A 14,924-nucleotide genomic window follows, 5' to 3' on the forward strand; every position below is an offset into this window, starting at 1 on the left:
TATAAAAGAAAAGATGCAATAAAGAAAATTTTGTCGTTACTATGAGTTTGAATTTAATTATTATGAGACACTTATGTGGGTTTTCAGTGGAGTAAACGGCCTTACAAACGGTTTACCAGCACGGTAAAACTACAGTGATGAGAGCGTTTTGAAAGGAACACCGTTTTTTAGTAGTAGCTGAGCAGTGCTTTTTTTACAGAATTGGGGTTTTTCCATAATGATTTGTTGTGCCGTATGCTCCTAGAAATATGAATGTGAATGAAAACAAATCATTCAAGCTTTGTTGGCAACAAACTGGTCTATATGATAAACATAGTTAAACAGTTTAGGGTTTAAGGCCACTGATGTATTAGACTACTACATTACACTTAAAAGGAAACAAGATAACACTGTGCAACAGTGCAGCGCCTGTGCAAAATATTAATATTAATATTGCTGTACTCTAACTGAAGAAACTCTATTGTAGTCAGTAAATTGTTTAATTTTCTCATAGTCAGAGACTGTTGTTCCCACCATTTGCAGGTGGTGATAAGAAAAGTTGATGGAGCAGGGCAGAATTTAATGTGATTATAATGACCGAACTTGTTAAGTTTTATGCTGGGCATATTTAAAGTGACATTCTAGGGTAGTCCACCACATCTCCCCCTAGTGGCCAATTCGAGTGTGGATTTCTAAACGCAACGGTGTTGTCAGATTGTGTGGTCCCCTTCTTCAGAGAGAATAGCCGCTGAACATGAACTTTGTCTGAGCTTTTCTGGACAGATATGCTATATTTACGATTGGAATTAAAATACGAATAAAAATCCGTGGCATCCTAATAATTTATTATTTATCTTTAATACAACCCTTTGCTTTTAAGCAATTTCTAAAACTGTATTGAGAAAATAGAAACTTCGATTGATATTGGAATTGTTTTCTACCCTAAGCAAATGTGTCTGGATTTGTCGCGTTAAGGGCCTGAGCTATAAAATACATGCGACGCTTTACCATTTAAAACCATCGTTAGTACAAACCAGAACGATACAGGAATGCAATATGTTTCTTCCAAGTGGAAGGATGTATTTCAGTGGTGCACGTTGCGTGACAAGTCGTATACGTCTAAACCAAGAGGGTCACGTTGTAGCTACAAGGATTAGAAGGTTGGAGGGGAGGTTTTTACTCTCTCAGAAAAAAATAGCCAGTAAGGTGTGTAACACAATCTTAATATGCTGAGGACGGTAGTATGGCGGGCCGGTAGTGGCCTTCTGAAGGTAAGGGATTTTATCGAGCATTTGATAAAATTTGCTTTTATTAGCTGTTGTTAGCCATGCTAGCTAACTTTCATTGCCATCCAGTCAGTTTGCTGACTTAGCAAAACATTTCAGACGAGTATAAGATTACTCTGAAATATTTTATTTTACCCTGCTAAGGTTTTAGACGTACATAAAATGCATAGGATCATATATAAATTATATTTAACTATAATTAAATGTCCTGTTTGTCTGTTTTTTTTTAATGATGACTGGTTTACCTAGCTAACCAATTAAAAACCTCTTTCGGTATAGTGACCATCTGCAGGGCCGTGGACTCATGGTGTTAATCTGCCTAATTGTGATGATAAGCGCCAGTATCTGCTGCGCCAGTAGTATCTGAAACTCATCTGGTTCAGTAGCTGGAACATCTCAGTGAAGAACCTTTTATTAACTGTAGAAACCACAGAAAAAAGATCCATGTCAAATTGTATTTTTAAACTTTGATCCAGTATTCATGTCAGTTATTTTTAGAGTAAGTGTTTTTGTGTGTGTGTGTGTGTGTGTGTGTGTGTGTGTGTGTGTGTGTGTGTGTGTGTGTGTGTGTAGCACTCGCGACAGACTGCCCCAGTGCTGTGGAGGACTCGGATCCAGCAGCGATGGGCGTCCAGTCTTCCCATGAACACAGTGGTTCTGTTTGTACCGCAGCAGGAGGCCTGGGTGGTGGAGAGGATGGGCCGCTACCACCGCATCCTGGAGCCAGTACGTTAGCGCTCTGGACAGCAGAGCCAATGCTCTGCAGAACAGAGAAATTACAGTTGCCATTAGAATTTTCAGTTTCCAGTTTTTCAGTTTATTGATGCTATATAATGTGGTTATTGAGGTGTAGATACTACAACCAATGTCCTTTTACTTTGCAGTCAGGCATGATGACAGATTGTCCAGTCATTTACACCATCTTATTATTTTTATTACCACTGATTACAATATCCAGGAATGGATTTGGTCAATAGTTGCAATTTCATTTGCTACAGTAGTTTGATAACCAAATTTGTTCTGTCCCAGCCTCCAACATATCTGAACCATGCACACTTGCCTTGTGGTTAACAAACTAGAGGACAATGGAAATGTAGAGTTGATAAAAGCCTTCAAAAACTCTGTTCCCTAATTAAAGCTCATCAATTTCTGCAGGGGCTAAACTTCTTAATACCCATACTGGACAAAATCCGATATGTGCAGAGTCTCAAAGAGATAGTGATAGACGTGCCTGAGCAGTCTGCAGTATCACTTGGTGAGTAGAACTCACTTTTATAAATTTTACCTTCACTAAAATGTGGATTGGTTTGTTTATTTATTTTAACCTCACTGTGTTTGGTAAATCGGTTGTGTCTTCTGTATTTCAGACAATGTGACACTGCAGATCGATGGAGTTTTATACCTCAGGATACTTGACCCCTTTAAGGTAGTTGTTGGGCACACAGCGTTGTGAATGAATCCCCATCAGCGGCACAGGACTCATGTCACTCTTCTCTTCCCAGGCCAGCTACGGAGTTGAGGACCCAGAATATGCAGTGACCCAACTTGCTCAAACCACTATGAGATCAGAATTAGGAAAACTCACCCTGGACAAAGTTTTTAGGGTATCAGTCTTGTCCCCCTTTTTTATCTTCCATAACTATAATAGTGCCTCTCTGCAGCAGATTAACAGACTGTAATGAGTGAGGCAAAACCTTTCAGAAGTGGAGTTACATCTGTATTTTTCAGTGTTGTTAGAACAGTTAGTTGCTTGATAGACTTTGATATTGTGACTTGACATCAAAACTATGACACTTCGAGGTTAGTTTGATATAAGCTGCTGTAAAGTGTAAAGTAAAGTGCATTCAAGCACTGGCAGCACTATGATCCTGTCTGACACTGTAATGGGTGCCTAACATTAGCTGCTCTGCACTATTTCAATAGGAGAGAGAGTCCCTGAATTCCAACATTGTGCACTCCATCAACCAGGCATCAGATGAGTGGGGGATCCGCTGTCTACGGTATGAAATTAAGGACATTCATGTTCCCCCACGTGTTAAGGAATCCATGCAGATGCAGGTGAGCAAAAACAATCAACAATGCAGAACGTGCTGAAAGTTAAAATAACCTTTACCCAGAATGCCAATATGCTCAGTATTCTTAATGAGCGAAGACCATAGTGGCCCATTTGTAAACATGTAAATCAACTTTGGCCTGAAGCTCCCTCAGGACTGTTCTGATTCGCTCCTGCACAGGTGGAGGCAGAGCGCAGAAAGAGAGCCACGGTTCTGGATTCGGAGGGAACGCGAGAAGCAGCTATAAACGTGGCCGAGGGACGCAAGCAGGCTCAGATCCTGGCGTCGGAGGGAGAGAAGGCCGAACAGATCAACAAAGCTGCAGGTATTTATAATCTAAATTTGGTTTGACCCAGTTTTAGAGCTGCAGGTAGCATAGCAGTGTCTGTTTTGATGTGTATAGTAGGTCTGAAGAGATGTATCCTAATGTGTATCTACACCTACAGGTGAAGCGAATGCTGTACTGGCAAGAGCAGAAGCCAAAGCCAAAGCCATTACACTGCTGTCTGAAGCCCTCACTCAACAGGTGCTCCTCTCTAAGCTTTGGAAAACATCCGTATTTCGCATCACGTTTCCACGTGTGGACTCATTCGTGTTGTTCTGAACGTGTGTTTAGAAAGAAATTGGCGTATCATGTGAAAATGGATATGTGCTGTGGTACTGAGTTGAGGATGTGCTGCTGCCTGTGTGTGCATTAGAATGGAAACGCTGCAGCGTCCCTTAGTGTGGCGGAGCAGTATGTCTCCGCCTTTTCAAACCTGGCCAAGGAGTCGAACACCATCATCCTGCCCTCCAACACGGGAGACGTCTCCAGCATGGTCACCCAGGTCTGTCTGCTTGATTGTAATGTTCTCGGAATAGTTTGGTATGTAATAAGTATTCCTTTTAACTTCCAATGCCTGCAGTAGTTCACCTTTTTTCATTCATGCAAACCAACCAGAAGCCTTTATTTTGTGTGTTCTGTAAGAAACATCTTGAGCTGTATATTCTATAATGAGCATTCTCTTATTCAGTGGTCCACTGTATAATGTGCACACTCGTATCCTGTGTATTCTTATCCTTTGTGGTCTGTTTGACTGAAGCTTATACCTCTTGTCCCTCTCTTATATCATTAGGCAATGACTATTTATGGGAGTTTAGCAAAGACGTCAGCCCGAGGCTTGAAGGACGGGGTGGCGCCAGTAGCTCCTGAAGCTTATCCAGAGGTCACAGCTCCTGAACCATCATCTAACCAGTCTTCGCCCAGCATTTAGGGAGCACAATCCAAACCAGTGAGGAGGCCAACGCATAAACCCAATGTCTGCGTCAAACACAGTCAGGGTTTGACTAAAATGGACATGTTCCATTGCTGCACACTGATCTGCAGAAGAAGAGATTCAGACTCTCCCTTCTGCTTTACAGTTCTGACTGTACATCAGACGCCTGAAGAAAGAAATAACAGAACGAAGAAAAAGGAATATTGTTAATATTATTCCACTGAGGATGTCTGAGTTATTCTTTTTTTCTGTTCTTGTTGTCTTTTTCTTTTTCACTCTCAGGGGAAGAGTGGGTGAATGCATATTTTTTTTAATTATTGTTTTTGTTGGAATACATGGTGTACGTTTTGTTCAACACCATTCCCTAAGTCCATGGTTATCAGAATTTTAAAAACATGATTTCTAGATAATTGCATCATATTTTTGTTTGTCATAGTGTCCCAGCCACCCCCACTCCACCCCACAAATCCAGCACTGGGAATTAAAGTATAAAGTGTCTATAAAGTCAAATGATTAAATAAATATTGCCTTGTTCTGTCAGCCCTTGTGTTATAAAATAAGAACTTAAGATAATTCAATTTAGTAATACAACTACAAGTGTGTGTGTGTGTGTGTGGGTATACAAACAGCTAATTCAGGTTCATTTGCTGTATGCAGAATCCTTATGTATTTCAGGTCTTTTATTACACTGCATATTACATGCAGACAATATACTGAGTAGTTTGTGTCTGGTGGTTATATTCTGTTAGGGTATGTTGAGTTGGCTGTTAGTACTCTCGACCTTTGTGAGTACATTTAACGTGCTACCAGTTTAAGAAATAAAAAAAAGGAAATGGAAGCCTAGTTTGATGTGTGGCGAGATGCTATACTGTTTAAGCATTAAACGTTAGACCATTGTGTCGGTAGCTTAAATCCGGTTTGCTTTGTTTTGGACGTGTGCTTGCTGTGTCAAATACAAACACGAACACGTGACTTTTACTTTGACATCCACTAAGTTGCTACCGGTTTTCGCGTGTCGACGGAAGTAGAAACCGGGCTGCGAGGTGACCAATATTAAAACGACTTGCAATTTCGTTGTAACTGTTACTTGTCCGAAGCCAGTATGATGGTTTAATTGAGGGTCATTAAATGTTTACTCCTGGCACCGGGTTTTCTGACAGTGAATGCTGTGTGCGCTTTCCCATTTCCGACTGACCCTTAGAGAGAGGACGACCCGAGCTTCACAAGGTCAGTAGCGAGCATGTAACGGCAAAAGCCGGAGGATACACATTCACACACATCTTCTGGTTACTTTATTGAGTACGATATGGCTATCGAGAACCGTTGTTAACTGCAGTTATCATATATTCATAGATTTTTTGCCTTCCAGGAAACGTTTAATGGATATTCGACCACAGTTCACATAATAAGAGGTGGTTTTGATAGAAAACTTATTTTGATTCTACTAAATTGCCTAATGTTACACAAAGTCTTAACGTGTCAGTTTATGCTCTGCTTCAAACTATCCCCAACAGAATGAAGAGGCTTCCTATCCTGGTCCTGCTCCTGTGGTTGTGTACTTTGTTTTATGTGGGTGTCTTTCTCTTTGTGGGGGGGTTCCTTCTCGTGCGGCTGGAGGTGAACAGGACCAGCACTTGTGCAGACATCTTACATCCAGGAGCTGCAGACAAAGGAGACTTTTGCCTGAAAGAGCCCCGCTTCCGCAGGGCTGTCATTCTAATCATTGATGCTCTCAAGGCCGACTTCGCCCGCTACAACCCAGTCAATGCAGTGCCCAGACCGTTTGAGAACAAGCTGCCAATCTTAGAAGAGATGGTATCGTCAAAACCGTCCCATGCCAGGCTCTATACCTTCAGGGCAGATCCGCCCACCACCACCATGCAGAGGATCAAGGGCTTCACCACTGGCTCCCTGCCGACGTTCATTGATGTAGGAAACAACTTCGCCTCCAGCGCCATCCTGGAGGATAACCTGGTCCTTCAGCTGGGTCAGGCGGGTGAGTGGAAGTATCAGAGTGAAATAAAGTTGCATATATCACCTTGACCACCATAAGGGTCACAACCATTAGCAGATCCATCAGTCTCAACAGATTTTTGCTGCAGTTCATTTGATCAATTAAAATTTAGCCCAGAGTTAACCACTATATATATTTCTTCTCAGATAACTAATTATTTATGTCCTACCCCGATTAAAAGTACAATGCACCATGCATTTCAAATACAGAATTTAAGTCAATTAATTTAATGGGCACAGCACATGTTTCAGTCGTGGACCTTAAGGAGATAACCTGAGTTAAATCATGCACCTAACAGGTTTTTAAATCTGCTGAGGTGTACCACCCAGACTGAGACTCAGGCTAATCTGTGTCTCTCTCCTTTGCTGTGTGTGAAGGAAAGCGAGTGGTATTCATGGGTGATGACACGTGGGTCAGTCTCTTCCCCAGAGGGTTCCATCGGTCCCTGCCTTTCCCCTCCTTCAACGTGAAGGATCTTCACACTGTGGACAACGGAATCCTCCAGAACATCTTCCCCACCTGTGAGTGTCTGGGATATTAAAGCGCGGATATTTCTATCAACCTGGTTTTTCAGCTTGTCTTGTCACAGGTCAAGTTTGTAAGTCGCTCTGGATAAGAGCGTCTGCTAAATGCCGTAAATGTAAGTTCAACCTGCTGAGCAGGTTGGGTCCTGAATGGGTCCTGAATGTATTAGACCCTTACTGCATTCTCTATATACGCAGATGAATTGATGAACGACCGTAATGGCTTACTGTTGTCCCCTCAGTGGACGGAGATGACTGGGACGTGCTGATTGCTCACTTCCTGGGCGTGGACCACTGCGGCCACAGATTTGGCCCTGACCATCCTGCCATGGCAGAAAAACTGACTCAGATGGATGGAGTCATCAGGTCAGTGTTAAAAAGTGTTAAACCTGCAGTAACATGCTACTGGAGATCCAGTGTCATCATGTACAATGGCATCGCGTACAATGCTGTGTGCTGTTACTATTATGTTACTATCTTTATCTAGTAGCTTCTGTGCTTGGCTAAACTAATGGTAAAATAAAATGGACTGTGTCCACACGTCATTGATTCCAGATCTGTGATTGAGCGCCTGCAGAACGACACCCTGCTGGTGGTGATGGGAGATCACGGGATGACTGACACAGGGGACCACGGTGGAGAGAGCCAGAAGGAGACGGACGCTGCTCTCTTCCTCTACAGCAGTTCTCCTCTGCTTCTGGCCCCCAGCTCACAGGTAATAGGCTGAAGACCCAAACACCACACAGCCCAAATGTCCCCAAACGAGACAGCTCTAAAAAGGTATTTGATGGTACCTGATGGGGAGTTTTGCGGCAATACAGGTGTGCATAAGCCAAGGATGTAATACTACACAGTATGAACATGAAATTAATCAAAATGGTTAGCGTTTCTGAATTCAGCTGATTGCTCGTCAGTGTCCATAATTATACCACAATTATGATGGCATATCATCATATCAGCCAGTTCTTAATTAATTGAAGCGTTTATGTTAGCTAGATGCTAGTGCATGGCACAGTTCAAGTGTTCATTTATTTACCAAAGAGTCGGTAGGGCCACCTGGGCCAAGAGGTAATTGGCCTATAACTGGAATATCTGCCTGCCTCATTTTGGCCTCTGACAGTAAAAGATGGCATGTCATGTCCTAGCATGTCACGCTCCTGCATGTCCAGAACTGAATCGCATCAGTGAAGACAACGCGGTAATGTGCCACAGCTACTTCCTGAACAGAGTTGCACAATAAAGACAAAAATACTAGATTGTGCTTATACTGGTATATAATGCAATATCAATGTGTTCTAACATTTATTACACATCGGAGACGTAGGTTGGTCTGCATTATTTTGGTAAAATTTGTCTGTGTGTTTGACCATACGAATGCCATGATTCACCCACGCAGCACTTGTCTGGAATATATGGGATTAGTCAGGATGTTAACAGAATGCAATAATTTGTTACACTGTGTGCATGAGTTACTAAATAGAAAATTAGCATTTTTCAGCCTTGTAAGGTAACAGTACTGCAAAAGTCAGTAATGAATTAATTTGTTGTTAATCAGCCATGGGTTATGTAGCTCTCCTCCTAAATTAGCCAGGTCTATACACTTTATTAATGGTCTTGCATGTATTTACATGTTGATGTTGTATAGGTCAGGTGATCTGCACATCATTGACATGCAGTTTTTGTAAAGAACAAATGATTTGAAGATCACTGAAGGCCTTTATGAACACAGGTGGAGCCAGAGGTGGTGCCTCAGACCGACCTGGTGCCCACGCTGGCACTGCTCCTGGGAGTGCCCATCCCCTACAGCAGCTTGGGCCAGGTTCTACTGCCACTTTTCCCCCTCAACACCACTTCGGGTGTACCTTTGACTCTCAGCCAGGAGGAGGCGCTGTGGATCAACGTCAAACAGGTGACCAGGAATGAGGAGATAAATGGGCCTGCTGATAAGATAAGAAGCAAAGTAGTTACTATAGTAAAACATTTTTTCGATTAGAAAGAACAGTTTTGCATGTAAGATGTCAACACTATTAGAGCATAGATAGATACATGGATAGATATTCGAAACCTGTGGTGAATATTCTGCTGTATGTGATCTGCTTGTTAAAACTGGCTTAAATCTTTTTCATCTTACAGGTAAACCGGTTTCTGGAGACCTACTCGAGCATGGCGACAGACATCCCGGCAGACCGCCTGTCGCACCTGCGCGCCCACTTCTCCCAGCTGTCCTCTCGGTACCTTGGCTCCATGCACACAGGTGCTCCTCTCCCTCCGCAGCTCCTGGCCTCCATGCAGGAGTACCTGGGCTCCGTCCGGGAGACCTGCCGTGCGTCCTGGGCCCGCTTCAACCCCCTCAAGATGGCGTGTGGCCTGCTGGTCGTTTGCGGGGCGTGCGTGGTGAGCTACGTCTTGGCGGAGCTCTCGTCCGTGGCGCTGCGGTCGGGCGTCCTGAAGCCGGTGCTGATGGGTGGCCTGGCCGTAGCGACGACGGTGGCCGTGGTGCAGCTCTTCACACTTGGCTCTGTGGAGGCATCGTGGGCTTTGGGAGCGGCAGCACTGGCGTCGGAGCTGCTGTTCCTATGGAGGACCCGGCGGGCGTGTCCGCGCGGCAGGCTCTCGCCCCGGGGCCTCCTCACGCCGCCTCTCCTGGTGCTCCTCCTGCGGTGCGCCTCCTTGCTCTCGGACAGTTACGTCATCTCGGAGGGACGGGTGGTCACCTTCCTGATATTCACGTTGGGAGTCTACGTTCCTGTTAGCCTGAACTGGGAGGGGCTCCTGGTGCCATCTGCACCCGCTGACACGCAGAAACCCCCGGGCTGCCACTCTCCCGCGCTGCCACCCTCCACGGTCCGCCGGGAGAGCACCGCCGTCCTGGTGTGCCTGGGCGTTCTGGTGTCCTGCCTCTACCTCTCTCTCTCGTTCCACGGCTGCCGCGAGGAGCAGGGCTCCTGCCGGCCTTCTGCCTTTCTGACGCCGCTCTCGCGCATGCAGGACGGCCGTCTGCGCAACCTGCACTACGTCCTGTCCCTGGCAGCCCTCTTCGCCTGGGCCTTCCTGCTGCTTCGCTGGCTCCGCCACTACGGGAACCTGAACAGCGCGGGCGTAGTTACGTTCGCCGCCCGCTGCCTCCTCCCCCTGGCCTCCGTCTGCATGGGCCTTCACTGGGCGGTGGGTGCTGCTCCCGAGGACAGCTTCAGGAACCTGTCGGAGCTGATCAGCCTGGCGCAGGTGACCGTGCCGCGGGTGACCTTCGGCCTGCTGGGCCTCGGGCTGCTCTTGCTGTGGCTGGACCCGCTGACGGTGTACCTGAAGACCCGCACGCCTCCCAGCTCTGGGACTCCACTGCCTCCGCCCAGGTATCGCGCGAGCACGGGCATCAGCGCACAGGCAGAGCTGCACCACCTCATACCACAGCTTTACCAGCGCATACGTTGGTCACTGGAGGACGGCGGCACCCAGGGGTCGGAACCGGACGGCCGGCCCGCCGTGGAGGCATATGGGCTGGGTACGGTGTATTCGGCGCCCCTGGTCTTGCTGTGTGGCCTGCTGGGCTTGATGTTGCTCCTGCTCCACCCCGAGGGCATGGCGCTGGCCTTCCTAATGCTTCTACTGCAGGCCGCAGCTCTGCTGCACCTCCACGCCTCCACCCGCACCCTCTCCAGCCTGCAGAGTCAGTCCAGTAAGCTGACCTTTTTGTTGCTAGGAATGCTAATGTGGATATATATGAATGAGAGCAAGTGGGAATCAGTTCAATGAAAAAAATGAAAGATGGAAGAGATCAGTTGGTATAAATAACGTTGATAACAAATACAGCACAAACTTAAATAAATGTAGTCAGAAATGTAATGCAAGCAGTGCTACACTCATTTGGAATAGATGTCACTTTTCATTAACAGTGAACCTTTTCAATTCATTAATAATTCAAATGAGTTCCTTTAGTCTGAAAACGTACTCCTTTTAAAGCTGCGGTATTTGAACTAATCCTGTTCCTCGTTTCAGACGGGTTCACCGTCCCGTGGACTCCGGTGGTTCTGTGGTCTCTGGCCGCCTCCCAGTTCTTCCACACCACGGGTCACCTGCCTACGTTCCCCTCCATCCAATGGGGCGCTGCGTTCGTGGGCTTCCCACAAGGCCATGTGGGCACCACCCTGCCAGCCTTACTCGTCACTCTCAACACCTTTGCCTCACACATCCTGTTTGCAGGTGAGACTCTGGGTGGCGCCTGGAGTTTGACAGCAACTGTGTGAATCATATTAAGTGTAGCATCTGTATTCAGCAGATCACCACAGAGGTGATAAATGGTTAAAAATGTTTTTATGTTAATCTCAATCTGCCACAACTGTACTGTCTCATCAGTTATGATGAACAATAATTTTGACACATTTCCCTGTACTTAGAGATGATTATAAAACCTGCTGACTGTAGAAACACTTGAAACAGAACCCTAGGGGCAGTCACGAAACATTTATGTAAAACATTTTTGTAAAACACTTTTCTAAATTCTTAGGTCAAAAGTATTTGTAAATTAGGCTTTCATTTATGTTTTTTTTTTAAGTGTTTTTACATCTGTTTCCAATCATATTTACTGAGAAATATCTCAAAATTATCATCTATGGCCAATGACCAAATACTACAAAATGCAGTGTAGAAATTGGGTTGACAAATATTCGTTTTAACAACTTTTGTGTGTTTAGAAACAGATATAATGTCGGATCGTTTTTATAAAGTTTTTTTTTTATACAAATGAAACACATTAATAAATTAGTGAAATGAATAAGTTTTTTTATAATTGGCTCATATTTGGTCTAGCATTCAGGAGGAGGGATTTTATGTATATAAAGTAGAACCTTTCACCAACTTTGCAAGTTTAGTTACATAAGGCACAAGGGTAATTAGTGCTGCCATGTTGTGTGTGCGTGTGCATGCGTGCGTGTATTTGTGTAGTTGCATGTCCACTGTTGCTGCTCTGGCCTCTGGTGTGTGAGGTGCGTGGATCTCGGACCGGTCGCCCAGTTGCCGGGGAGGATGGAGATGATGTTGCCATGGAGATGAAACTGCGAGAAAACCCACAGCAGTTCAGTTCAGCACTCCTGCAGCTCTCAGCACGCTATCTGCTTATCGGTGGAGCTCAGGTGCTTGTTACACACACACACACACACACACACGCATGCGCACAATATGCTTCCGCACACACAAACGTGTAAGTACATATTTATATACACACATCATGCACAGGAGGTAAATAAATACATACATTTAGTACACTCACACTGACTCATCCACAAGTCTTGGGCCAGGGCTGTGTTCTCTGATGGTGTTGGTCTGTTTGCGCCTCTGTGTGTGTGTGTGTTTGCGTGCGCCTGTTTACCTGGGCTTAGGATTCTGTTCTATCCACAGGATGGTCTGTGTGTGTCTACATGAGGACAGGACTCTGCAGGTGTCTGATTGGTGTGTGTGCGTGTGCGTGCGCGCGTGTGTTGACCTGAGGTCAGAGTTCTGTTGTGTCTGCAGGTTTGTGTGTGTGTTTGTGTGTTTACCTGTGTTGCATCTGCAGGTTTGTGTGTGTGTTTGTGTTTACCTGTGTTGCCTCTGCAGGTTTGTGTGTGTGTCTATACCTGTGTGTGTGTGTTTACCTTTGTAGTGTGTGTGTGTGTGTGTGTGTGTGTGTGTGTATGCGTTTACCTGTGTGTATGTGTGTGCGTTTACCTGTGTTTGTGTGTGTGTCTAACTGTGTTGCGTCTGCAGGTTTATGTGTGTGTATGTTTACCTGTGTTTTGTGTGTGTGCGTGTGTGTGTTTTTTACCTGTGTTGCGTCTGTGGGTTTGTGTGTGTGTGTCATTACCTGTGTTGTGTGTGTGTGTGTGTGTGTGTGTGTGTGTGTGTGTGTGTGTGTGTGTGTGTGTGTGTGTGTGTGTGTGTGTAATTACCTGTGTTGTGTGTGTGTGTGTTTACCTGTGTTGCATCTGCAGGTGTTGGCCTCGGTTTGTGCTGCTGCTGTCCTCAGGAGGCACCTGATGGTGTGGAAAGTGTTCGCACCAAAGTGAGTGAATAATCTCTTTCACACAGTCTCTCAGCTCCCACTCCATTAAACACATACAAGTACAGTCTTTTTCTCAGTGACCCTCCATACACACATTCCTACATTGTTTTTCACTCACTCTTTAATTTTTTTCATTTCATTCACTGTATGTGAAGTCAAATACTTATTTAACTTGTTTCATCAGACTTGATTAAATCTCTGTGTCTTTGTGCATGCATGCGTTTGCATATATATGTGTGTGTGTGTGTGTGTGTGTGTGTGTGTGTGTGTGCGCGTGTGTGTGCGCTCACAGGCTGATGTTTGAAGCTAGTGCGTTCATCGTCAGCAGTGTATTTGTGCTGCTCGGTGTCTCTCTGGTCCTGAGGGTGGACGTGGCAGTGGCATGCTTATTTCAGAGACTTCTTCCAGACAATTCCAGGTAGCAATGCTCCCTGCTACAGGACAACAGGGGTCAGCTTCTCGGACACGGCTGCCAACAGGATGGAAGAACAGGCCACAGCTTTGACTGATGAGGTCACAAATACCCTGATCCCTCCGAAGTCGCAGGCCCATATGCACAGGTGCTGGAATTACGCACTGGTTTCATTAAGATTCAGACACTCATGGCACTTCTGCCTCTGAAGCTGAGGACAGGTGGAAGTGATGTCTTTCTACTGCCATTCACTGCTCTGACACTGGGCTGCTGAAGGGATTAAGTCAGCAAGATTGTAATTGTACACACTCATACAGCCCCTGTACTGGGGTACAGCCTCTATGGGGTATTTACTTAGAACTGTGATACTTAGTCACATGCATGAAGCTGGATGTGAACCTTTTGGCTTAATTTACGGTAGCACTGAGTTACGACTAATCTCAAACTACCTTAAGTGAACCCATCTACCATGATAACCAGTCAATACTTTTTACACAGTATACTCTAAAGTACCATTTGCGCTGAAGGGTTTTTATTCTCTGTGCTATAATTCGTCTCATTTCATGCACTGAACAGTATATGTAGTTGCGCCTGCGAGAGCAGAGCAGGGTTGACGCTACACTATGAGGGTGCAGGAGTTTGCACGACTGGGTTCAGGAAATGTTGGTATACAGGACTGGATTGCTAATCTACACAACAGTCAATCTGAGCTCCGGTGGGTGAAAATGGTCTGTGTTTGTGTTGACTTTTTAAATTATCTTTTTTTTCCCCCAAGTTGGATAGCAGTTTGTGGTTAGTGCTAACCTTGCCTTTCTTTTAGCAATAACCACCTACTATCAGTTTCAGGGTCAATAAATTAATAGTAGTTAGAAATATTAGTTCTGCGTTACCTTATTTGTGCTGTGCTGTTCGGATCAGGTAATATCAGGTATTGCCATGGCACAGGTGACAGGTTACTGGTCTTAATGGCTGTCTCGAGTGTTCTAGTTGAATGAAAGGTTGTTAAATTCGGTACACACTGACTGTTATTTATTGTTTTTCGTACATGTATGTATCTAATAATGGATGAGATTGTTATGATTGTGAAAATGAAAAAGGTGAGAGGATAAATCAGATTGACTTTGGCTATAATTAGTGTTCCTGCTTTTGGTGTATGAGGACGTGTATGTTGTGCGTTGGACAAGTATATCCATGTTGCTGGTGGCTAGTGTTTTACTGATTTGTTGGATTCTACTTGTCTTAATGTCTTAATTGGTGGAAGCAAGTGGATTTTGAGGGTGTGAATTTTTGTATTGTCTTAACATTATTTTAAAATAAATGTCGGATTGATAAAACTGATTAAATATTTTATACATTTCACAA

The 14,924-nt window shown here is 44.8% G+C and overlaps 2 protein-coding genes across 5 annotated transcripts; both read left to right on the forward strand.

The window, feature by feature from the left end:
• The first annotated feature begins 1,075 nt into the window (after positions 1 to 1,075).
• On the forward strand, positions 1,076 to 5,115 carry stoml2 (stomatin (EPB72)-like 2). The gene is made up of 10 exons (XM_077020383.1): positions 1,076 to 1,250; positions 1,839 to 1,991; positions 2,421 to 2,520; positions 2,633 to 2,691; positions 2,768 to 2,869; positions 3,189 to 3,323; positions 3,500 to 3,644; positions 3,766 to 3,845; positions 4,018 to 4,146; positions 4,435 to 5,115. Exons 1-10 carry the CDS (start codon positions 1,206 to 1,208, stop codon positions 4,570 to 4,572), a joined length of 1,086 nt encoding a protein of 361 aa, XP_076876498.1. The 5' UTR covers positions 1,076 to 1,205; the 3' UTR covers positions 4,573 to 5,115.
• Positions 5,116 to 5,269: 154 nt separating this feature from the next.
• On the forward strand, positions 5,270 to 14,924 carry pigo (phosphatidylinositol glycan anchor biosynthesis, class O). 4 transcript variants are annotated; one of them, XR_013133762.1, is made up of 12 exons: positions 5,270 to 5,802; positions 6,090 to 6,571; positions 6,967 to 7,110; positions 7,356 to 7,479; positions 7,669 to 7,828; positions 8,843 to 9,022; positions 9,247 to 10,789; positions 11,110 to 11,313; positions 12,055 to 12,242; positions 12,508 to 12,547; positions 13,080 to 13,150; positions 13,443 to 13,498. XR_013133762.1 is itself a non-coding variant. In XM_077020382.1 (12 exons), the coding sequence occupies exons 3-12, from the start codon at positions 6,091 to 6,093 to the stop codon at positions 13,570 to 13,572; spliced, it is 3,225 nt and encodes a 1,074-aa protein (XP_076876497.1). In that variant the 5' UTR covers positions 5,270 to 5,802; positions 5,945 to 5,987; position 6,090; the 3' UTR covers positions 13,573 to 14,924. The 4 variants fall into 4 exon arrangements, 2 of the variants coding, with proteins under 2 accessions (XP_076876497.1, XP_076876496.1); XM_077020382.1 differs by lacking the exon at positions 12,508 to 12,547 and adding an exon at positions 5,945 to 5,987 and having other exon boundaries at positions 13,443 to 14,924; XR_013133761.1 differs by having other exon boundaries at positions 12,508 to 13,150; positions 13,443 to 13,520.

The sequence above is a fragment of the Brachyhypopomus gauderio genome, chromosome 10 (genome assembly GCF_052324685.1).
Source record: "Brachyhypopomus gauderio isolate BG-103 chromosome 10, BGAUD_0.2, whole genome shotgun sequence".
In the NCBI taxonomy this organism is placed as follows: Eukaryota; Metazoa; Chordata; class Actinopteri; order Gymnotiformes; family Hypopomidae; genus Brachyhypopomus; species Brachyhypopomus gauderio.

Bases quoted from the DNA above. Each gene is read 5' to 3' on its own strand.
- stoml2 (XM_077020383.1), top strand. From the start codon at position 1,206: ATGCTGAGGACGGTAGTATGGCGGGCCGGTAGTGGCCTTCTGAAG. The intron at 3,645-3,765 runs GTATTTATAATC...CTACACCTACAG, and splicing joins ACAGATCAACAAAGCTGCAG to GTGAAGCGAATGCTGTACTG. The intron at 4,147-4,434 runs GTCTGTCTGCTT...TTATATCATTAG, and splicing joins TCTCCAGCATGGTCACCCAG to GCAATGACTATTTATGGGAG.
- pigo (XM_077020382.1), top strand. From the start codon at position 6,091: ATGAAGAGGCTTCCTATCCTGGTCCTGCTCCTGTGGTTGTGTACTTTG. The intron at 7,111-7,355 runs GTGAGTGTCTGG...TTGTCCCCTCAG, and splicing joins CCAGAACATCTTCCCCACCT to TGGACGGAGATGACTGGGAC. The intron at 7,480-7,668 runs GTCAGTGTTAAA...CATTGATTCCAG, and splicing joins CAGATGGATGGAGTCATCAG to ATCTGTGATTGAGCGCCTGC.